Source organism: Meleagris gallopavo, chromosome 5 (assembly GCF_905368555.1).
Source record: "Meleagris gallopavo chromosome 5, MGAL_WU_HG_1.1, whole genome shotgun sequence".
NCBI classification, from domain to species: domain Eukaryota; kingdom Metazoa; phylum Chordata; class Aves; order Galliformes; family Phasianidae; genus Meleagris; species Meleagris gallopavo.
The window spans coordinates 26,539,065-26,563,537 of NC_139408.1; the positions used below are offsets into that span (position 1 = coordinate 26,539,065).

The following is a 24,473-nucleotide window of genomic DNA, read 5'->3' on the forward strand; positions in this document are numbered from 1 at the left end:
AGAACTCATTATGAGACTAAGTTCTACTGTAGAATAAGCATTCTATTAGATAGCCTTGAGCTTTTTTAGACAGAGAAATGTCACAGATTTTAATGCTTCCATACAATTAAAGCCAATAATCAAAGAAGAGAACTAAAAATCATTCTTACTTTCTTGTATCCATAAACCCCACAGAGTTTATCGTCCCTTCGGGCTTTTTCCATCCAATCAGATACTTGCTGGTAGCACCCTGGCGAGGGTAGAAAGTCCTAGGACCAGATGAGGAGGAAGAGGAGGAGGAGAAAGAAGGTGCAAGCTGGGGAGAAGTAGCAGAATGAAGCTCTTCTTTAGGCGAGCTTCTGGCACTGGTGAAAACAACCGGGCTGGCAGAGTGTCGTGAGCTCATGGTACTGGGAGAGAAACATAAAGACAAAATTTGCCTCTAATGTGCATACATGCATATGTAAAGAAAAATTTGGAGCACATCATGTTGCACTTATCAATAGTAAGTAAAGAAGCAAAACCGATTCAGCCTCCTTAAGGCCCTACTACCAACGTTTTATTGAAAACATCTCCTACAGTCACAAAAAGTTTTCTTATCTCTAAGGAAACAACATATCAAGCTGCCCTACTCCCTCCTTTACAAATAGGAAACCTAAGGTTCATTGTGATTAGCAGCTTTAAGGTAATACATGAGATTGTAACTAAATTTGAAAAAAGAACCCAAGTCCAACTTCTTGCTGGAATTCCTGGCTGTGGAACAAAACGTATTGTTAAGGAAGTTAAGCAACAGGGAATGTCCCTCTTTGAGACTCCACAACAAGCCATAGAAAATACCCATATATCTTTCAAAAGAGAGCTTCCTGGATTTTGTCTAAAAAGCAGTTACTGTTTAAAAAAAAAGAGGGACTTAGTAAAATTGCTGAGTTGGCATATGCCACAATTCATCTAGGTGACCAACTGCAACTTATCACTGGAAGAAGGTGACAGTAGGGGGCTTTAAATACGAGCTATTTTTCAGATATGATGATATTAAAACCTTATGCAATTTGCATAACATCAGGAGCACTAGTGCTTAAGGCAATATTTAGTTCAACAGTCTTAAAAGGTCAGGCATTTCTAGTGATAGAGCAAAGCTTTGTATACAGCCATAGTACTGAAATAGCATTAAATACGTATAAATCAGTTTTTCATCAGTTCTCCTCATAACTTAGTCACATTTTCATCCCTGTATCCAACACTGCAAGGAGAAATTTGAAACAGATGGCCTTGTGGTAAAGAACAGTTTCTGACTGAGAAACAAAACGTTAGCTGGGAGGCTGAGCAAAGTCACTGAGCAATTTCCTCATTCTCAGCTTAATAAAAGATTCTTCAGTGCTGTTTTTGTGTCATGATAAAACAATCCACTCTCATGTCTCTGTCTGTTAATGAAACAGAGAAAATATTTAAGTTAAATTTATATTGCTACCTGGAAAAATAATCTCACTTGCATTCAACCTTACAGTAATAGGTTATCTAATGTCAATTGTCTGGCTCTTGTTGTAGCCAATGGAGAGGGAAATACCCTTGCAGGTGATTCTCCTCACCTTCAATCAGGTGTCTCAGCCAGGGAAAATTATGCTTTCCAGTTTTTCCTCTCTACTGACAACAGATGGCATCTGAAGTCACCTTCAACTATACCTTTCTCCTTCAGATGGCTGAAGTGAAGACTCAAAAGCTTAGGAATGTAGATTTAGCAAGCAGTGATGGCAGGTTTCCCTCCTCAAACAGCACTGCCTGCTGCTGCCCACACTCCCACCTAGTGTACATGAGGAAGGCAGTGCGTATTAGAGGAGAGATGCATCTCCTCATATGTACACAAATCAGATGATAATAATACAGATTTTATTTTCATTTTTTCTCACTCATCTGTACCTTTGAAAGACCTTACAAAAAATGGCAGACTAGAAAAGCAAAGGAAGAGATATTTCTGTCCATCAATCCTATATATTTGGTTGCTGCACATCATGGCCTTTATTTATAACACAAGTAAACAACTGATAGCAAGAAAACAGGGAAAAATAGGAGGTAGAGGGAGTAAATTTCTCTTCATTCTTTCTTCTGTATTCGGTTTTCAATACTGAAAAGAGAACTCCTACATACGCTGAGCAAAACAGCCCATCTGTGAGGCATCACCACTGCAAAATTAAAACAGCAAGATTTGTGGAATATGTACATCTTTAAAGGAAAAAAGTTGTGTTTTTTTTTTTTTTTTTTTTTTTTAAATTTTAAATTTTAATGCTTATCCCCTTCTGAAGACATCCAAGAATTGGTGAAGTCTGTTGCCTCAGGACAGGAAAAAGTTTTGATCACACTTAAATACTTTAATCTTACTGGGTCAATCTCAAGGAAGCGTTATTTGTGAGAAAAAAAAATTGATAAAAATTAATAAGTTGGTAGTGCTGACCCTTAATATTACTATGCAGAAAACACAAAAAACGATATTCAATATTTTCCACATGAAATGTATATAGAGATATAATATAAATATATAACTGTATATATATACATGAAATGCTTTATATGTATATAAAATGTGCATATATTTAATAATTGTATTTTATTATATATCATCTTGTATATAAATACTCTATATTATAAGCACTATTGCTTAAATATTTATTATATGTCATGTATAATACATGACAAGAGCAGTCTGGTGGATGAGCAAGAAAATTTAGCATACAGTTTTTAATATACTTTTCTTTAAAGTGAGTAGAATATTCTGAGCAGTGGTTTTACAACATAATATTTTGGGATACAGCTTCAGGAACTATATGCAGAACTGTGAAAATGCCTGAAGTTTTCTTCATATAAACAAAGGCGAGTCAATAACAAGTGTATCTCTTTCTGTCAGCATGCTGAGAGCATTTCTGGAGAGCAAAAGGCTTTGGATAAACCCTAAAATAAATTGGAACTGAAGCTTTATGGTAGTGATGACAAGTTATACAGTGCTTGACAGCAGAAAGCGTGGATTCTGTAACAGACAGCTGGACCAGCCTGCTTAGATCTGGAAGGAATTCAGTCCTCGGTCCAGGACAGAGAGATGAGAGCCTTTTGCCACTTGGTGGTCTCTCACTTCCCAAGTGGAGTACTGAGACAGGAAGGATTAGAATAGGGAAAATTTCAGATATTGCATGACAAGAATTTCAGTTGAGTTTTCATAAAAGAAAAATACTACTTAATCATTTTGGACTAACTATATTAAAAATATTGTAATTACAATACATTGGATTAGAAATATCCATAATTTCAGTTTTGCTAAAAGGGACGTAAGAAACTACTCATTTTAGGTGGAAATGAAAGTTTGATTTATTTATTTTTTCCTAGGGAATAAATGCCATCAGCACATATGGCTTCATTTAATGACATTCAGCTGTAATGATTCTGTATAATTACTGGCCTACATAATGCAGTTCTCCTGGGATGCTATGAGAAACTTGCACGATCATCAGGAAGGAGTTTGAGAAAGGGGGTGGAGAAGTAACAACCTAGCCAAAAGCTCTGCTGTAAAAGTTAATCACTATAATTTACATTTTGCCGCCAGTTCTCAGGTACAAGTTCTTTTACGTACCACCAAATGATCATAACACTAATTATTGCTCCTGTCTTCTATAGACACAAACACTCTAATTTGTGGCTATTTTCTTTTCTTTTGTCACTGAGTTCTTTTCAGGGCCAAAATTCCTTTTCTTCTTGTCAGAAACCCAACTCCAAAGATGTCACAGCTGTTCTGGTATGAACGAGGCAAAAGGTAAAGGGTGAGAAGCAGCAAAGGATAACAATTTAGAAACTGACAGAGACAACAATTAAGCTGCTCATTTTTCATCAAAAGCAGCTTTCTCAGGATCATCCTTCACTCTCCTTCTTGAAGCAGGCAGCAGTTGCGACACTTAGAAGTGCCAGGTTGACAAGCCCCTGCCTGCTCTTTGCCATGCCCTTGCTGTCCATCTACCCAGGTCAGCCAGCTGACAGTTGGACCCAGGGTCTCCTCAGATCAGCACTGCTGTTTAGTGTGTAACCATCAACTGAGGACACCATGAGAAACAAAACAGAAGCTAGTCAGTCCAGACTGTGCCTTTGTTTTATCGTAAGGCATTGAACTTATTTTCTCTTCTTCATGTCAGTCTGTCCTTGTCTCCACCAGAATAAAGAGTATGGATGCAGTGCTTGCAGCATGGGTATCATGTCCCACGTACTCTACAAATTGCTACAACCTCTCTTCTTTGTGAAGAGCTGCTTTAAATGAACAAGAAATTTCATTTTATTTAGCTTGAAAAAAAACATGTAGAAGACTACTTCAGTGTCACTGCACAAACACCAATTAGATTAGACTAAGTCAACCAGAGAAAACATCATGTTTTGAGATGATAAAGGTAAGAGCTGGAAGAGTGAAGACATGCATATTTCTGCTGCTAGTTACATTCAGACAAGTACTGCGGGGCATTTGATAAATTCTAACGAACATCAAAAAGAAATACATATAAACATGCATGTCTTAAAATAAAACTTATAACACTGCAGATAACTACCACAGAAGTTTTCTTCCAAGAAAGGGGGAAGTGGTAAGGTTGCCTCAATTCTATGTAAATTGCCTTCCATAGTGTTTTCTAAAGATTTGCTCAAGTCCTTCAAGCATGTGTAGCTGTTGAAAACACCTGTCTCAAAGACTTGGATGGAATAACATGAGCTTTACTGCCAAAAAGAGACAGAAAACCAGAGTGGGACCACGATTAATAGATAACTAGTAAGAAGCACCATGACAAAGTACATGGAGACAGTTCATTACACTGCAATCTCAATGACAAACTCCATTTGCAGCTATTATATGAAGAACTGTTAAACTGTCTGATAAACACCTACCCTTGCCTAAATGTAGCTTTGCTCAAAATGAATAGCAAATAATGCTTCAAGATTTCATCCTTAAGAATAAAAATGCAACAGTCAGTCTCTGAAAAAGCAACAGATATTTATGATCATACACTTTTCTAAAAAAAGCCATTTCTTCCTTTTCGTACAACACCAAGTATTTTTGAAAATGTACACCGAATATTTTTTGTAAATGGATTAGAAAAATGGTCTAAAACATTGTCTGCCTCTAGCAGCTCAAATGAACTCGTAAAGTGGGTATCTTCCATCTAAGGTGTTTGGGTGCTTTATACCCATACTTGGTATATCCAATTTTAAAAACTGCAAAACTAATGGAAAGAGGGGATGTCACAGTAACATGTCATACCTGCAACTTGTTACAGAATGAGATTAAAATCTATATGCTAGCACTCTCAAGCAACTTGCTCTCAGTGCTGATCATAATGGCTATAAGGAGAATTCTAAACAAAAAGATTTATATAAAAAAAGTAGAAGACATCTGAAACACATACTTGCAAGACTAAAAAAAATTCAGAATAAATTGTGCATTACTAAAAGGGACTGATTTAATTTGTATACCAACTGCAGATCTTGCAAAATACTTCTTACAAACATATCAGGCACTCATCTGTCTTGTCTAATAGCAGTAGTATGGAATATGTTGTCAAAGACACTAGTGCTAGATGAAGCAGCAGACGCAAAGACTAAAAATGGTCTTAATTTACAAGCACTCTGCACAGTAAGATCTCTCAAAACACTGGTCAATAGACTGGTCAAATAGAAGCCTCAACTTAAACAACTGCTTCTTGCTTTTATCAGGTTAGAGAATGAGAATATGAAAATGAATGTGGAAGTGTCAATCACATTAGCAGTGAAAATTACCTTGTATGTGAGACAGCATCACTAATACTATAAGCACTGTTCTCCCTTGTTAGAGGATTGGAAGCTGGTTGACTCTTGCTGTGAATATCCAGACTCAGTGAAGACTCAGCTTTTCGGTCAATGTGGCTCTCTTTTTCTAATGTCCTATCTACAATGGAGACCACTTCACTGGAGCTGTGCCACAGTGGTGTCACTTTTTCCTTTGTTAGCCCTGTTCGGGGAGACGTTGCTGCTCCCAGAGAAGCAGTGCTGCCATGGCTAGGTCCATAGGAAGTCGTATCTATGCCGCTATCAGCCGAAGTGCCCTGAAGATAGTTGTAGCTGTTCAGCTCTGACTCAGTGCGCTCTCCACTGTCATACCACTTCTCATCACTGTGAGCACTGGAGGCATTGCTGGAGAGAGTATTGCTGCTGGAATGGCTGGAGTAGTGGCTGTCAGACTACAGAAGAAACAACAATAAAAAAAATCCCAAACATGTAGGTTTACTTCATAATTATGGCAACGGAAGAAGAATAGTAAAGGGGTAAGTTCCCACTGTACAGCAGAAATTTCTCTACCTTCAGGTACTGGATAGATACAATCAGGAGACTCTAGAACTCTAAAAATTCATTCTAACACAATGAGTATTGCTCTGTTCTCAGAACACATAACATGCTTCCACAGGGATGTGGAAGCCGTGTTTCAGCAATGCAGGGAAAACCAGAGTAGTTCATAATTTTGTCATAAAATACTTCACATTGTTTTCTTTCAAGTATAATTCTACTCAGGCCCAACCAATGAAACTGACAGAGCTGTGTAGACTTTGACTTGCTTTGTCACTACTATAATTAAAGATATTCTAATTTTTACAGTCTAATGCTTTAGAACATGATACATAATCCACAGAAAATGCATAAATTGTTTTCCAAAAGGCAGAATTGCAAGAAAAGCAGCTTTGACAATGCTTTGAAATTGCCCCATCAGCACACGACAGTTTCTGGCTGGATTGCGGGTTCTGTCCTTGGTTACAGCCAGTTGTTATGAAAAAAGTGAATTCCAGTGATGCCCACAATTCCATAGTGGGCATCAGTGGAATATCCCATTACAGAAAGAATTTCTTGCTATACTCATCTCTGCTTAGTAGCTCACCCTTCAAGTATTTATATTACTCTTAATTTCAAACTTTATTTTCCATTCAAAGAACACATCTAAGTTTTGATCATCTAAATAACCAGACTTAAAAACTTGTTTTTCCATTATGAAATAGACTTGTTTGGTGACGAGATGGCCCCAAAATAACAGAAGAGACAGAAAGGACATTTAGAACCACCCTTTCTATTTTGCCTACTTGCAGAATTTTACCAAAGAGAAATGGGCAGATAAAATATTAAAGATTAGATACTGTTTCTACTCTCACTGGAAAAGAGGGAAAAAAGAGAATGGATTGATAACCAGAGGAGGAAATCCCAGTATCCACATTGCTTATTATACTAAATCAAGAACTGACAGAAAAACAGGAAGAATATTAAGTTGATCTAGTTATCTCCAATTAATGTTACTGCTCTTCATTAGTAACTGTATCACTCCCTTCATCCATCTGTCTACATAATAAAGATTTACAATAACAAAGACTAAATGAGAAGAATGCAAGCATCAGTAAATCTAGTGTTACATTTTGCACACAAGCTAATGAGGTAGCTATCATATTATTATATGGTCAAATGAATCACATGGAAAACAAGTCAATCCAAATACAAAAACTCATAAGAATAGGAAGACAGGTGTTTTGTTTGTTTTAAAATAATGAGAGCACGTTGTTCTAAATTAATAACCTAAAAGAAACACTGCAAATTGCATTCAAAGAAGAATGCTAGTAAGCAGAAGTAAATAATAAGAACTAAATAAATGCAACTCATAGTTTGCGTGTAATCAGTCAGCACGACTCTATATTTTAGCTGATCATAAAGACGATCATCTGGCATAATGAACAGCAGATTAAAGAATGTTTTCTTTCTTTGGTTCTAGTGACTGAAATAATTTCCAAGAGATTTCTAATTCTTGAATATTACTGCAGTTGATCTGTCTCTCTGTAAATAAATCAGGAAGTGACAGCCTCCAAAACAAAGTGCACATTTAACTATTAAAGCAGAAAGGTAGAATTTGCCATTTAGAAATTAAATATAAGTAAGAGATTTCTCAGCCAGATTCTGGGGGACCTATTCCAACAGTGTGCAAGATTGATTATGGAAAGGAATTAATAGTTACAGCAGATGAGGAAAGTGGAGAAAATTTAAAGAAAAGCAAGACTTCTAGTCCTGTTTCAAAGAAGCAGCTTTCTGAGTCTTGCAACGCACAATGTATTTGTCAACTTCATGTCTCCCATGTGAAGCCTAAGAATAGCATTGTAAACTCCCATAAATCCTCTCCTTATCACAAGATAACAGACAAGAAAGTGCTGTTCATCTGTCAACAAAACTTTATTAACTAATAAATATTTTAGTACGCCCTGGGTAGCTTCTGTAAGGTTCAGGAAGTAACATCTGCTTTATCACTTCCTCCAAAGTTTAACAGAAAGCAGGGCTTGAAGATTTTTTTCTTTTCCATCCATCTTTAACTGACATTCTAAATATAGTTTTGAACAACACATTTGGTATGAAGAGCTTTTGAAACAAGAGCAAAATATTAAATAATTCCTTTTTCAGAATAACTTACATGACCCTGCTTATTTGGAGACAAGTGAACCACAGGATCCTGCCTCATCAGTCTTCCACTGGGACTCTCTCTGAAGGATGGCAGTACTTTTGATACTGCTGGGAGATGACATGTTGGTTCTGCAATACAGCATACAACAATGTACTGAAAAGCCTATGCAGCACAAGAAATAAGAAAGCATGCACTCTGATTTTACACTGCAATTTTTCCCACTGCTATCATTACCCAAAGACTTTGAAAACCAAAGGGAAATTCATTCCAAATAAAAACTATACCTAAGACAAAGCACAGGTGAGAAACTGAGGGCCCATTTTGCCTAGCATAAATCAGCAAGACTTCATGAAAAAATGCAAAAACTTGCCTTTTTTTTTAAAAACAACTTGAGCAGTGCCACACCCTCCTTGTCCAATAGCAATTTTTCAGAACATTAAAACAGAACAATATTCATATTCACAGTCTATTGGCATTGTACATCATTATGCATGTTGGCTGAGGATAGGATTAAAAGAAAATTCTGAAGATTGCATTTCCTTACATGGTACTATTCTATGCAAGGCAGGACAATAACAAAAGTCTAAAGTGACTGCTTAAATTCACACATTTTTCTCCAGCAGAACTAGTACAGATTTCCTGTCAAAGTTAAGGTGAACTAAGTAAATATTTTCTAGCTGCAGAAGTAGCAAAATTTGTTGAAATCACAATATTCCTGTAAAAATTGATGGCTGTGAATGTGGAAACTGAATAGATGTTCAAAAGAATTGAATTCTTACTAACCTAGGAAAAAATGGACTGAAATCAAACTACTCAACTTACATAGACAGTTTCAGAAGTTTTCAGAAGTGCCCTCTGCCAATTAGGCTTATTCTTTTTTCCCAGGAGATAACTATGTGGGGGTGGAGGGGGGGGTCTAAAAGATGACCCTTTAGGCCCTGTAACTGCTTTCTCAGAGCCCAAGAACAGTAATTCAAAATAATCTTATTTTTAGCTTTTTTTATAGATGGTATTCTAGTCCTGTGCTTATGCAATACTTCGCATTTCTAGAAATATCACATTTAAATAGAGTATGTGTTTAACAACAGCCATTGTTACGAGCAGTTCTTTAAAGCTTTGTCAGTACAGCTATGGTTTGTTCATCATGATCTGCAATATCACTAGCTTTTAAAATTACTTTTTAAAAAGAAGAACTCGATTTCCTCTGGCAAATAGTAATGAGCAGTGTTGGTGCACAAAGAACACAGATTTTCTATAGCTAAGAGTGGGCAGGAGTGAGTGTGAATTCACTGCACCTAGTGCCCTATTTAACCTGATACAGATTATCCCAAGTGGAAATGTGCTTATTTGGCATTAAACCAAACTTTCACCTAGATTCAGAATGGCAATAAAGTCTGCAGTCGGAGATGCAGTTTCCAACTGGCACTCTATGAACGCAGGACAATCCACAAGAGATAAAATACAGGGATTATACGTCAGCACACATTTCTCAGCCTCTGCCAAATGTCGGAGCCATTTCATCTACCACACAATTTTTCCTGCTCATTCTGGCCTTACTTTTTTATTTTGCTAATATGGTGACTCCTGACATTTTAGAACAGGTCTTGCTGGCAGCTCTTCTCAGTGCCAGCATCAACACACAACTGTTGGTCTGCAAAAGTAATGCTGAGAAAAGAATCGGTTTTACATGTCGTTACCATCACAACAGTATCAAAACATATGCGATTAAAAATTGTTCTGTCAAAATGAGAACTGCAGATTGGTATAATCACAGCTTTTTAGTGAGAAGTATGGGGGGAGTTGTGAGGGAGGGACTGACAGATGGTTTCAATAACAAGGAACAGCTCACTGATGTTGTGAAGGTATGCGAACAAAGTGCATCTCCAGAACCTGAAGATCACATTTCCCTTACTAAAGTACTGCTAAATTTGCTGAACTTTATTCTGTTTTCATCACAACTTGATTTATATAAAACAAAGAAAGAGCTGTGATGCAGCACAATGATCTGTATATACAAAGATGGAAAAAAGTACGGAATTGCTTAACCTATGGTAAAAATAAAGTTAGGAAAAAAAAGTCTAGCAATTTTGGCCATATTCATCATGTTGGATCAATGCTTTCTGAAGATAGTACAATACCACTGGTGTCAACCTCACTGTTATCCATGCAAGCTAAGCCATTGCTGTAGGGAAAAGGTCTATGTGCAGAAACTCCAAATGAAGGCTTAACAATGCAAATCCTCAGTACCCAGCTGTTTCACATAGTTAATATGTTCCCTCAACTGACAGTTTAATTGCGAAGTGCAATGAAAATGTATACACGGCGGAAGGTGATTACCAAGCTATAGATTTACCTTACTATTTAGACTTTAATTGCATTTTTTTTTCCATTTTGTACGTGGTATTTTTATAGCTTCAATGATCAAACAATCAATTTGCATTTATATAGCACCATTTGAAAGGGAGTATCACAAGCACTTTAGACAACCTAAGCAAAAATTAAACTAAGTTAAGTCACTCAGGAGAGCAGGTGAGGTCAACCAAGTCCTCAAGAGCAAGGCAAATTAATAAGTGTGCTTACCCAACTGCTTCTAAAAGGACATAGTGTTTCAAGGTAAAAGCATTAAGGTAGATCTAGTCCCACAGCCAAATGCAGAACTGAAATGAGTTCTTCCTCAGCTGATATTCATAGGTCTCAAGGACACAGACCGCAGAAGGTAGTCTATGCTCAAGATCTAATTATTCATCCTGATAAACAAAGTTAAACTTCCAAAGACACAGTGCACTCCTCTGCACGAAGAGAAGTATTGCCAAAGTCACCTTGTGGTTAGCACGACTTGCTCACTGTAAAGAATTAATTACCTACCCATCTGGTCAGCGATACTATCCTCACTTCTTTGCCAGCTGGGTGTGGATTTGCCGCTACCACCCGTATCTGATTGCGTGCTCTGCCTGTCAATGGAAGCAGGGGATCTACGGCTAATTCCAAACCTGTTGTAACACCCCAAAAACAAAGCAGATAGTGATTTTAAATATGCATAGATTTCACATACAGGAAAAAAGAGCACTTATAAGAAGCCAGTGTGAAACTGTATGCCACAGTAAGGCATAGCATGATCCCCTTTCCATTTAATTGTTGTGGCAGTGCTCAGCACCTATTCAGTACCTTTAATGCATAAGATAAACAGTATACATTATTTTGTTGAGGATTTTTCATCAAGAACATTTGGTTACACAGTACATACAAGTCAAAACTAGATCCAAACCATCCAGGAACAACATTACAGGCTTTTGTTTACACAGACAGGTGACAAGGCACTTACATTACTACAAAAATTGACCACAAGTAAAATGTGTAAGCTTGTATGAAAGTCACACAGAGGAATGAGGTGAATTTATTGGGAGTGGATTTCAAGGATGGATCCCCTTACGTGAGAAATTGCTACCTTGAATCTAATACCAATTAGTATCAGAAGTTAGGGCAGTTCTGCTATTTTCTTTGGTTCTAAGCAAAAGAATATTAAGGTCACACTTGAGTGACGCACACACAGATTCAAACAACACAGATTTATTTGGGGCAATATCATACTGCTAAGTATTTTACTTAAGAAGTTACAAAGCTGACAATTGGTTAAGGACTCCCAAAACCTGGGAAGTACGAGTTCTCATGTAAAGTTTTGGATCATTAAGAAGCTTGAGTTGACTAGGGAAAACCAAATCTAGTAGCAAGAAAACAGGGATACATATCTATTGCTGTGAAAGAAAGCATGCAGAGCAAAATAAAAGTGGGTCTGATGAGACTTGAAAATCCTGTTAGTCAGATGCATTTTTGAACAAATATGCAACACCTGTAAGAATTAGAACTATAATTTTGTATTGCATAGTTGGGTTCTGAATTACCAGGTCAATCCTTAAGAATTCTTCAAGAATAATGTTTTTCTCTTTAAAAAAAAAAAAATTATACATACTCTGGAGGAAGAAAAAACAATCCAAACTACATGCAGAGTATAACACCCAAAAGAATTCCAACCAATATATTCTGTATATCAAGTATCATCTCTACCTGTCAGTGCTTAACATAGTAACAGAAAAAAAAACATCCCAAATTGATTTCTACTTACACTAGTAGCCACAGACTGCCTGCATGACCTCTAATACAAAAATGACATCTGCCAAATCATCAGAACTAAGTCAGTGTTGTGATCCCATTTGAAAGTTCTCCAACTCACAAACTCAATAGAACCCATCAGAGAAAGACTATGTAATTCAGAACAACATAAGCACACTCCTACCTTTAAAGATAAGCTGCTGGAATATGTATGTACAGCCAGCATAGCTCCAAAATGTCAAAGTTTGAACTTGGGTCTTCCATTTTTTTTAGCCAAACATTAGCCCTTTTTTCATCTCTCCTGGCATAGCCAGTATATGATTTGTTGAAAAAAAAAAAAGAACATCTGGACACCTGCTCTGTGAATACAAACACTTTAAACTGAAATTGCATTATGTGGGTAAAGCCTTTCCCTATCCATCCAAGTTCCACATGCACTATAGCTAGAAGTTCAGTCAATCAAATACCTAAATTAAATATGATGAATTCAATGCCAGTTCAATAAATGCATAAAGAGCCTTAAAGATAACACTTTAAAAGCTGGTATACTTTAAACACTGATCTCAGGTACTTTTCAAGCTTCTAAGACTTGTAAAGCATTTTGTGGGCAGTGTGTTTTCATTATGAAGTAACCAGACATCGGTATATTAAAGAAAAAGCCCCAAATCCAAGAAATCTTAGTTTGACCAAGTTGCACTGCATCCATATTTTACTTTCCATATGTGGTTCTCTTACCTAAAGCCTATACATTTGTATATATGAAGAATTATTTTTTCATGTGGTATACTTTATCTCTAAAAATAGCTGCACATCATAAAGAAAAATATCACATTGCTAACTTTATTTCATTAAAACTACTGCTCTACTACTTGAAAAGCAAGACACGTTAATAAATGAATAAATAAAAATGCAATGACATGAAGTGAGCTGTTTAAAAGTGGGTATCAGAAGTGCAGGTGGTGCTGTATACTATCCTGATTAAATAGATAGCCCATCAGTATGTAGCGAGGAATCTGAATACTAAGCAGAAATCAAGCTAGACTAAATGAATGGGAAAATGGCTAAAATACACACTTTTAATATACAGTCTTTAGAAGAAACTCATTATTTCAGTATTTTCATTACATTTGCTATCATTTATGATGTGTACATACCTTCAGGTAAGCTCAGGATGAGTATATGAAAAAAACATACATACATCAAGACCCATTTGGATATTCTTTAAAGCATTGAAGTTTCTGTTTACATAGGGATGTAAGTCAGGATACGGACAATAATGTAGAAGAGGCAGCAATTACTGCTCTCATGTCTGACAAAGGTTGGATTTACACCCACATTTTCAGTCATTTTAAGTTTCACAAACTATTCAAAATCAGTCATATCATGCATTGAGAAAGAAACATACACACAGATTCTGTAGATGAGATTTTCTGCACTAGGAAGTCACAAGGATTGGCACATGGAGCTTCACATCAGGAAGAATACCTTCAGGCCATGATACCTCTTCAGCCAAGTATTTACTCTGACACCTCAACAATTGAATGCTACTATCTCTCCCCTAGTTAACAATATATATGGGTTACTCTCTGACCAGCTCTATCTGGTATAGCAGACACCTCTACAGGGCTGCCTGGAATTCAGTCTCATACACATTTCAAGAGAAGTTGCACAAGGAACTGCAATGAATTTCTCAGCAATGTGACAGATGCTCCTTTGGGAAGCATGGGAAAATTTCACTCTTAATGATATTTTTTGTGCTTTCTCTTTAGCCTGGCAGATAACATCTGGGAAGTCTTGAGTAAACATAATTTGTGTGTACAAGGACAGTATGAGATGCAAAGTGCATTCCTTTAAGGACAGAATTGACAAGTCACATCACTGGAATTTTATAAATGATTTTTTTTTTTTTAAGTAACAAAGTTCATTCATTAAATACTTCTTTCATTATTCCATTAAACTGTTGTTCACTTGGACTAAATTAAAACTTGAAAAATAAATTGTGTATGCAAGGTTTCCAGGATGCATCTCCTTGCTGAACTTGCAAAATGCTCAAAGATGCTGCAGTGAACATATGTGTACAGTTCCTGAAAGAAGGAAAAGGACTGAGGAACAGTGCTGGTGTGCTATGAGGCCAATTCAAAATGAAAACACAGCGTGTGAAAATCCCTTCCCACTCAAGCAGTTATGGTTGTGATGGTCTATGGACGTATGGCAGCAACAATTCTTCTCAAAGCAAATGATGCAGCTGGAAAGAGCAGACAACATACTGAGAGTACAAGCTGCTCTTCAGAATTGAAGACAACACAATTGCTGCTGGCATGAATGAGACAGAAGTATGCAGCATAGAAAAAAAGTTAAAGTACTCTTCTGAGCTACAGAGTTCTGCACATTTGCTTAAAATAAAGATCAATGGGTTTGGGGCAAATCTCCTAATGTCAGCAGGACCTTAGCATGAACTTAAATAATGGCCTGAACAGTAACAGTCTCACAGATAAAGGCCGTCATGAACACGTGCAACAGGGAAGAGATAGCTTCCTCTGAAAAACTAAAGCCAGGCTAGAAGGAGAATACTTGGAGGACAAATCTTCAGTGCTCTGAAACAATGAGCAATGCTCGTTCAAATACATGCCCTGAAAAGCACTCCATGGGCTGATAATGAATATTGTTCCTTCCTAGACACTTAAACAGGCAAAAGATTGTTGCTTGTGTTTAAAGAAATAAATAAAAAGAACAGTAGCTTGTACTAAGCAGTTCCAAGAAATGATATTTAATCTTGGTAATTATGTGATTTTTTTAAAAATACATATAAAGATATTCTACTTTATAAAAGATGCAAAATAGAATTAATTACACACAATGACAAGCAGTGTACTCAAGATCTCACAGGAAAGCTTTACAGTGTGAACTATCAGCACTTTTGCCCTTTCTTTTCTCAACAGGAAATAATTTGAAATATGGTAGATTGCTCTCTTATTACCAATTATTTTTTTTCCCTACTCAGAGAAGCTTGATTTATTGCTTATTTCAGTGTTCTCTGAAAATGATACAGATATAATTTCTTCCTCTGCAAATTGCTCCTTACACTGACACTGGATCACTTCAGAGTTTGGAGAATTCTGGAAAGTTGGATGAGAGTGCCTTAAAATAAGGCAGCTATGAATACATAGAAAAAAATCTAGCTATGTATTATTCAGCACCTTTGCGCCTACACATTTGGAGTCACCACTATATTGCTTCAACTATTAGCATAGACTGCAAATCCCCAAACCTATTATTTACTTTATTTTAGAATCTAAATCTGTGAAAGGAAATAATTCGCAGTACCTTTAATTTAGATTTTTAGAGAGATATATACGTCCCTTTATGAGCTTTCAACCTGAGCTCTGTTGTGGATTGGGATGACAGAGAGAGGTTAGGGCACGAAGGAAAAAGGCGGAAGCAAGGAATTTTAAAATGTGACTTCCAGCAGGCGTGACAATTATATTTGAGTACAAACATGCTTTAATGTATTTAAAGAACATTTGGCAGGAGCTTGTGTAAGCACTCCCTCAGTTTAACATACATTACAACAAATAGAACGGAGACAAAAGACTGCCTAAAAAAGAATATGAAAGAAGTCTAGTGCCTACCCCTCTGGCATAGATTTTTGTCTGTATGTGCTCCCAGCAGAGCCTGTCTCACTTGAGGTTGATAAGTTGCTTGGAGAATTGCGACACTGCTGCGACCGTGCTAATGCAATGGACGAAACTGTCACGTAGACATCAGAACCAGGAGACAACCTGTTCAGAGCAGAGGAATCGGTCACATCAGCAATTCAAACAGCAGTAGCATAATGCAAAGCATGATGGACATCAGGGAGACAGTAGAAAGAGTCACTGTAAATCTATTCCTTGTGGACACTGAGGAAAATCAGCTAACAAAACATGGGTGTAGAGGAGCAAATGAAGAGAGGGCAAGTGCGTGAGGGGAAGAAATCTCCGCACACACTAGGAAAGCATCACATTTTCTAAAGTCTTGAGTTGCTTTTGCAGATTGATTGTAAGGAATAATGAAGCATGATATTCCTCTCCCAAATACCAAACAGAGCGATCTATTTCTACTTTTCAGAACAAACTCTTGCCTGGAATTTAAAGTTGTCTATGCAAACTCAGAGTATCAAGCTTACACACCTATGCCGCTTGTCCGCATTCAAGTTAAAGGTCTAAAAATGTAATATTATTTATGAATATATTTAAATTCTCCCCAGCTTAGTGTTCTCATATAAAATATTAGAGGTCACTGAAAGTACAGACCTGAGTTCTATCAAGTCTTCTGTTGGAAAAACAATGCAGCAAATGAATTGGCTAAAATGCATTTGGGCTGGAAGCTACATGCTTATAACTATTTACTTGTACATCCTGTTCTGCAGTTGAAGTCTTTTCTAGATCATATTCTGCTTTGTGCATTTTGTTTCCCAAGCCCCAAATGAATTCAGTGCTGCCATTAAGTTTTTTGTTCCACTCAACAGTGACTGAAGTCATTTAGCACTTCTGCAGCAAGCTAAGATGACTGAATTACGCCATCCACGAACAATAAATTTTACTGTGAATATAAATCTTTCCTCATTCTAACTCAGAAAAAAACCCTGCAACCTACACATTAGAAACTGCTTAAAAACTGCTTATTAACTCTAAAGAAACACACAGCCAACTGTTTCGGTACACCAGCTGGGCCCAGAGATTCACAAGATCTTAGTCTACCCACTTAATCTGTATTTGTAAACAAGTGACAGACTCTCACTCACACTCACTGTAAGTACTTCTAAAATTCAAAAACTTTTCTGAAAATAAATTAAAAAGACACACCAGCAGCTTATGTGTTTGTGTGTACATTTCAGTATATGCATACTGAAATACATTTAAAACAAACAAACAAACAAACAGCAAACTAAATCTTAAAAAGGGAGAAAAAGCAATGGGACAGTCAAGAACCCAGCTTCCTGACTGCAATTTCATCGAGTACAAATCAGTAACAGTAACTCTTTCCCAGACAAGAAATGAATGACAACTCCTGATCATCACAAGTACAAACAATTAATTACCTTCTAGTCTACCAAAAGGAATTTACTTTATTTCACATTTATCAAGCAATATTTCTGAAATTATTTGATTGTAAAGTAAACAGCTCAAAAGTTGAAAATTTGGGGAGCAGTGCATTCATTTTCCCAGAGGCGCTTTTATAAAGAAAAAAAACAAACCAGTCTGGCCAACAAAAACATGTCCTTCAATAGTATTCACAAGTCTATATAAGCATATACATTTAATTTAATATCAACAGCAAGGAAACCCTTCAATAATTTCTGTGAAATTATTTTTTTTCTATTGAAAAAAATGATTACATTTTTACTTCAGACTCAGCTGCGCCTTTTCTTTTCCCCCTGTGCCTTACTCAGAAGCAACAGCAATGTTCAGAAGGAATGTCAGGATTTCAGAATTGTGTCACGAGTTATAACTCATTTACAAAGTTGAAAGACCTCAAGGGCAAACAAAATTGTTATAAATGTGATCTGAGCAGCACTAAGGAACAGCCAATTAGGAAGGACATCCTATTTACTTAAAATGGAAATACATTTTACTGGTAAACTCTAAGCACTGCTGAAGAACATCAATAGGGAAAGACTTTCCTTTTACATGTAACAAGCAAATAAGACAGAAGAACATGAAAGTAAATCTGCTCAAATTGACTTTTTAAGCTGATTTGAAATCCATTGATGAAAATCACTTCCCAAGACAAAAAGGGCATTGTTAGCAATATGGCCCTGCAGTTAAGACATTCTATGCTTGTTTTTTATATATAATTAAAGCAAACTAAAAGTGGCCATTATCTATTTTAAAAGACAAATTTGAGAAGAAATTCCAAAATGGTTAAGTGCATGAGATCCATAACTGAATTTAAAAGTAGGCCAAGCGTCCACTGCATTAAAAAGATACAATTACATTACAGTCAATTGAACTGGGATTGTACCATGCATGATTTAGCTCTAAGAGACCTACTTCATCCTGAAAGGACTGGTTGAGTATTGCTGTGTACGGGAAGAAAATCATCTTTTGTGGAAACAATGAGTTGGATGGGCATATATATGTTTAATATGACAAAGACATTGAAAGCATCCATCTTGCTCTTAATTTAATTTGCTGTAATTTTCTCAAGTCTTCGGCTTGCATATGTACGTAACATAAACATCACAGGAAAAAATGTTAGTCTAGCACGCTTTGTGTCTGTGTCCTAAGTCACTCTTTTATTATAAGATCATACCCTGGTCCCCTCTCAGTCGTACGGTGTTATTTTGTCCTTGAACAACTTCCACAAGAACTGCACAGCTCAGCCATGCAGGAAGTGCAGGCTGACAGAAGGGAAAGGCTGGCATTATATTAGAGGCACTTCCATGCTGACTTAACAAACTGAATTCTCATTTTACACTTGCTACAGCATTCCATATGATCACTGGTGTATTCGTTAAAGACAATTTTTCATTCATTGTCACTAATTGCAAGTTTCCCAAAGGCCTTATTTGATTCTGAGGCCTGATTTACTTCTGTGCCGAGAATTTACCAAAGCAGCTGAAGCTTTAATTTGAAGCTGTAATTTGAATACATAAAATATTAACAATGCTGGGCGCAATTCCAAATTTGAGATGCTCAAAATAGAATATAAGAAATGATTAGAACATACTTTCTCTCTCTACCTTTGTTCTTAATCTGAAGAGGTCCAAATAAATCTATTTTCAAACAAGAGTTTTGAAAATTCAGTTTAATTAATACGTGTGAAGCATTCAGGAACTATAGTAATGGGCACCACTGTAATGCTTAGAGGGGAATTAATAATTGCATCTTTACAGTGGGATTTGAATACCATCCAGTAAATAAAGAATGGAGTAATGAAGAGGAAAAATATTAAATAGTTGTTCTTTAATGAGCTTCACTTCAATTTCACTTCAACTGTGTGAAGTGAATGAGGCAGATGTTCTCTGTTAAAAAAGAATCTTGTAATTTAATCAAGGAAAGTATCAAAAAGTACAGTTACATAAAGAGCTTGAATAAAATCGCACAGCAAATCTTAATTCTGGCACAATTACTTTCCAAGAACTTGATTTTACAGTCCTAATCGTACTGAAGCACGCAACATTTCTCTGAAAACACTGACTGCCTGCTCTCAGGTTAAAAAGGAAAACAAATTGTTTAGAAAGAGAAAAAAAAAAGAGGAAAGAACTTCAGAAGGTCTGGAAAGGAATAGATAAAACAGAAAATACAATTATGCCATCATATTGTACCTTCTCACACCACACTACGTACCTTCATGAATATTTTTCTACAATTTGATTATCACATTTCAGAAAAGATGTAGTACCACAAGGAAAGATATGAAGGGAGGCAAGAAAGTGACTGGAGGTACAGAATAGGTTCTGTACAAAGATAAACTGAACAGGCTTCAGATGTTTTTGTTTGTTTGTTTTTTTAAATCATTTCTGCCTGTTGTCTGCCCAAATGTGAATTACACGAGGTTAAGCAAACGAAAGATTATTCATCTTTCCTCACAACAAAAGTATGGATAGGAGAACTGTAAACTGCAAAGGCATCCAGATACCACACACAGCTGTTAAATTACAGTATGGATGCACCCAACTCTCGAAGTTCTTAAACTACGGATAACCAGGAGATGGCTGGATCTGGTACGAAGTCATCCTGATTTACAGTTATGCCAATAGCTCAAGAATATTTCTTATGCTTTTCCCTGGTCCCTGCTAATGGCCACTGTCAAACAAGAGACCAGCTCTTGATCACAGACAACGTGGTACTTCTCAGAAATTTTTGGAATGTGAGTTTGGCTGAAGATATAATAATTATAACAAACTTCTGCTTTTTCACTGCTATATCCAGTTCTAGGTCCTAGTGTCACTAGAAAACACATTTTAATTTGAGTTTTGATTTGAAGGATGTTACGAAAACTTGAAATCACTAAACCCTATGAGGAAGGAAATGCATGTGCTAGACAACATTCATTCAATGGGTAGTGAGATGAGCACGGAGGCTTGCTTGTTTGTATTAGGAAAAATGCTACTGATACAAGCTAATCAACAGTAAATTAGGCTTTTTATATGACATAGAAATCATTTAAGCTAGAATCTGCCTGCAAGCATTAGCCTATAAACTATTGCACAGTTACTGCCACCAACTAGGAACAAGTACTGTTTGAAGAACGAAGAAGTTTCAGGGCCAAACTGCACTCCATAGTTCTCAGTTAGAATTAAACCACTCTTAATGAATATTGTTCCAATATTTCTCTATTGTGGAATTTCGTGGCCATTGCTTGACTGCAGTCATGCCATAATTCAGTTCATTATTTGGTTTGAAATATTGACTGCGCTCGTGTATTTTCAAGTCTGAGTCTTAAGCTTTCATCCAGTGCAGCACTTAATCACATTATGAGGTACACTCAAGTCCCCCACGGTGCTATGCTCACTTGTTTTCACATTTTTCAAATGTTTATTGAGTCAGGTTTTAGTTAAGACTAATTTCAGTTTATGATAAGTTAATTAAGAAGAGATTACCACCGAGCACTATTTCATAACCTTTCCTCACATATTTTTTTTCTTCATAATAAAGTCTGGAAGCCATCTGGATGAAACATTCAAAATAGTGAGAGGGGGGAAAATAAGTAAATCCAAAATTACACCTTCTCCAATCTCTAGTATATTTAAAAGTATATGTAAGTTGCTAATCTGCAAATAATGTCACCTGTTTATTTTGATGATAACTAAAACAGATACAAAAGAATACAATGACACGACTTGATAGAGCAAGTTATCAGCTACAAAACACATTTTCAACATATTCACAATCATTAGCTGTGCGTGTTCACCAGCAACGAACAAGATCTTGGATGCTGCACTTGTAAAAACCTCTGTCAGCAGAGGTGACACACTGTTGCTGTTACCTCTGCTGAAATGCACCACCCACTGCCTCATTGCTCTCACATCCACTGGTTGGTGTCCATAAATGCCCAGCAACTGAATGTCAATGGGTGTCATTTTTTCCATGTGGAGAAACTGAACTCCACCCCTTTGCTTCATTTTACATGCCTGATGCCATTCTGTCAGACTGCCCCTCTGCTGCCATCACAGCACAGCAACAAAACATAATGGAATAGTGGTGAGAAGGTTCAACCTCTACTGCTGTACTGCCAACATCCACCTCTGACATTGAGGGCCAACATAATAAAGTGGGAGGCATTACTTATGGAGTAGTCTTCATATATGTGGTTTGTGGCTGCTTTCCTTCATGTCTTAATCTGATATTTATTCTGGGCTATAGACTACACAGTGTCCCATGTGGACTAATTAATGTGAAAGAAATTTATTGTATCTATATTATGACATCTTTCAATCTTAATTTACAGTCAAATTAGATATTTAAATTAAGATATATAAAGTCTTTAATTATCTTTCCTGCTACTACAAACATGCACATCACTCATGACTACATTCAAGTATGCAGGACACTATGAGGAACAGTGAGAATTTAAGTCTGTGCAAATGAGTTGCGTGCACGAAGACAATTCAGTAAAGGCAAAAAGAACTCTACAGGTTAGACACTGACCTGCCGTCCATCAGGGATTATCAAGTAAGTTACTCTTCCACCTACAACAGCAGGTCTTTCATGATGCCAGCAAGTTTATGTGATACAAAACTGAAATCCTCCTGTTTGCAGGACTGATAATGCTGCTTTTACTTAACATAGATAAATGAGCTGAAGCAAAAATAACAAGCAAAAATCTAAATTTGTTTCACTAAGTATCTGTATTTAGAAACTGTAGTTGTATGAAGCAATCATCAGTCAAATATTTCTATCAGGTAATTAAAAAAGAGTTACACTTTCATTGTGTAAGGCCTGATAAATCAGAAATACTACAATGCTTCTACTTGATAGACCTGCAGTCAATAAACAATGTGCTGTCAATGGCAGGAACAAGGCACCAAATGTCACCTTCAATTTCAAAAAAAAACAAGCATTAAAATCAGTCAGACATCAGCATGTCAGTCTTACATGGGGTTTGGCACTGAAGAAACAGAAATGACAGCTAGTGATATCTAGACCACAGCTGTACTTCATTTCTGAAATTGCTTAATGACTTTGGTCCTCACAGGTAAATTTCCAGCCCCACTGACAATTAGGCAGCACTTTCCTTTGGAAAGTGAAGCCCTAATGGTAGTAAGGAAAGAGAGGCAATCTGCACAGCTTTGCTAATGAGCCATAATAAGGACCTATAACAATCCTCTGATTCTCTCCTGGGTTTTCTACAGATGGCTGACAAAAGTAAGTTAAAACCAATAAAATGATAAGATGTTTTATAAAAATAAAATTACTTCCTGTTAGGCTGGTAAAAACTTTAGCTTTGACTCTCACTAGTAAGGCAATAGTGGACTGCTGAGAAAAGAAAATGAGCCAGCCCTACCCTGAGCATGACTGGAGATCACTGCCAATGGGAACAGAAAAAGGGCTACGCTGGAGTAAGAGGGCTATGAAAATCTCATCTTGATTCATTTCAGACATTTTACACAATAACAATGGAAATATCTGAGCTTTCTAAAATGCAGTGCTTTTGCTGCGCAGAAAATGACAAATAGAGTAATCCTATTTAAGTAATCTTACAGTTTGGTTTGTTCCCTCCCTATTCCATATTCCTTTAAAATGACATAACAGTATATTTATTCACTTTAACTGGCAACACATTAACCTCATGCAGCTGCTGTTATATCCAGCCAAGATTAACATGTTTAGAACAGACAGACAGATAAAATGTATTTTCTCTGCATTCCAAAAAACAAGAACAAAAAAACAAAACAAAACAAACACCCCCCCCCAAAAAAAACACCCTGCCAAACAAAATGCTACTTTGGTAATATATGCTTCAGGATGAAAAAATCCACTATAAAAAAAAAAAAAAACAACAAAGAAACCAGCTGCATGCTTTGAAAACGAAAGAAATGGAAAGTTTAAGTTTCAGTATTTGGAAACAAATTCAGAATATATGGAAATGTAATCTTCCCTTTGCAAAACATTCGTCAGGCCAGAACTCCCCTCTAGAAGCATCCAGTGAGTGGATAAATCTTGGATGCTTTAGGGGTGCTGTGTTGTCCATGTGGATTTTTATGTGCAAGAAAAGCACAGTTAATAATACCACACCTCTCAGTACAGTCAGGGCCTCACTCTCCTCCACACAAGGAAAGGAAGCAACAACTAAAGATTCTGGACAAAACTCTCTGGTTAGTGCCATGAAGCATCAGAAGCTTCTGGAAAAAAAGAAAACAGCAGTTCAGTTGTATCTGATGTCCTGCCACTCCCTGAAACTTTGCCCAGGTATTACTATGCCTCCCGTAATTACAGAGTGAGATTCTACAGCACTGGACAGGCAGGAAAAAAAGACAAACACCACACCCCACCAAAAACAAAACAAAACAGACCTACTCCCATTCCTTCAAATTCATCACCTATTTGTCTCCAACTTTAAGGGAAATATGGCACAAAGCCATGCAATTTTAATCTTGGTGCAAACATACCATAAGAGAGAGAACTAAGCCCAATGCCTCACTGGCTTTTTGCAGTCTCTCTCACAAATAACCTTACCAGCAAAATTAAAAAACAATACATACATATATGTACACACACACACAATATCTAGGCACATAACATATATTACCAATAATTTCAGAGTTGCCAATTTTCTGATGATGCAAGTTCTAAGCACACATCAATTGAGCTTATAAGAAAGCTACAAGGATAGGGAAGCATGAGACACAGAAACTAATAAGTTTAAGTGCAGAAGTATGACACCATTCAATGAAAAATTAAGCAAGAAAATAAAGTCTTTACCAACT

General features: G+C 36.7%; 1 protein-coding gene across 3 annotated transcripts in view; it reads right to left on the reverse strand.

Moving 5' to 3' along the window:
* The window catches only part of SIPA1L1 (signal induced proliferation associated 1 like 1), a 190,538-nt gene that overhangs the window by 13,405 nt on the left and 152,660 nt on the right, over nucleotides 1-24,473 (reverse strand). For all 3 annotated transcript variants that reach the window (XM_085224910.1, XM_085224911.1, XM_085224909.1), the window contains 5 exons: nucleotides 16,189-16,338; nucleotides 11,318-11,442; nucleotides 8,462-8,580; nucleotides 5,770-6,209; nucleotides 150-389 (listed from right to left, as the gene is read on the reverse strand). In XM_085224910.1, the coding sequence (XP_085081036.1) occupies nucleotides 150-389; nucleotides 5,770-6,209; nucleotides 8,462-8,580; nucleotides 11,318-11,442; nucleotides 16,189-16,338 (1,074 nt within the window). The remainder of the gene's footprint in view (nucleotides 1-149; nucleotides 390-5,769; nucleotides 6,210-8,461; nucleotides 8,581-11,317; nucleotides 11,443-16,188; nucleotides 16,339-24,473) is intronic.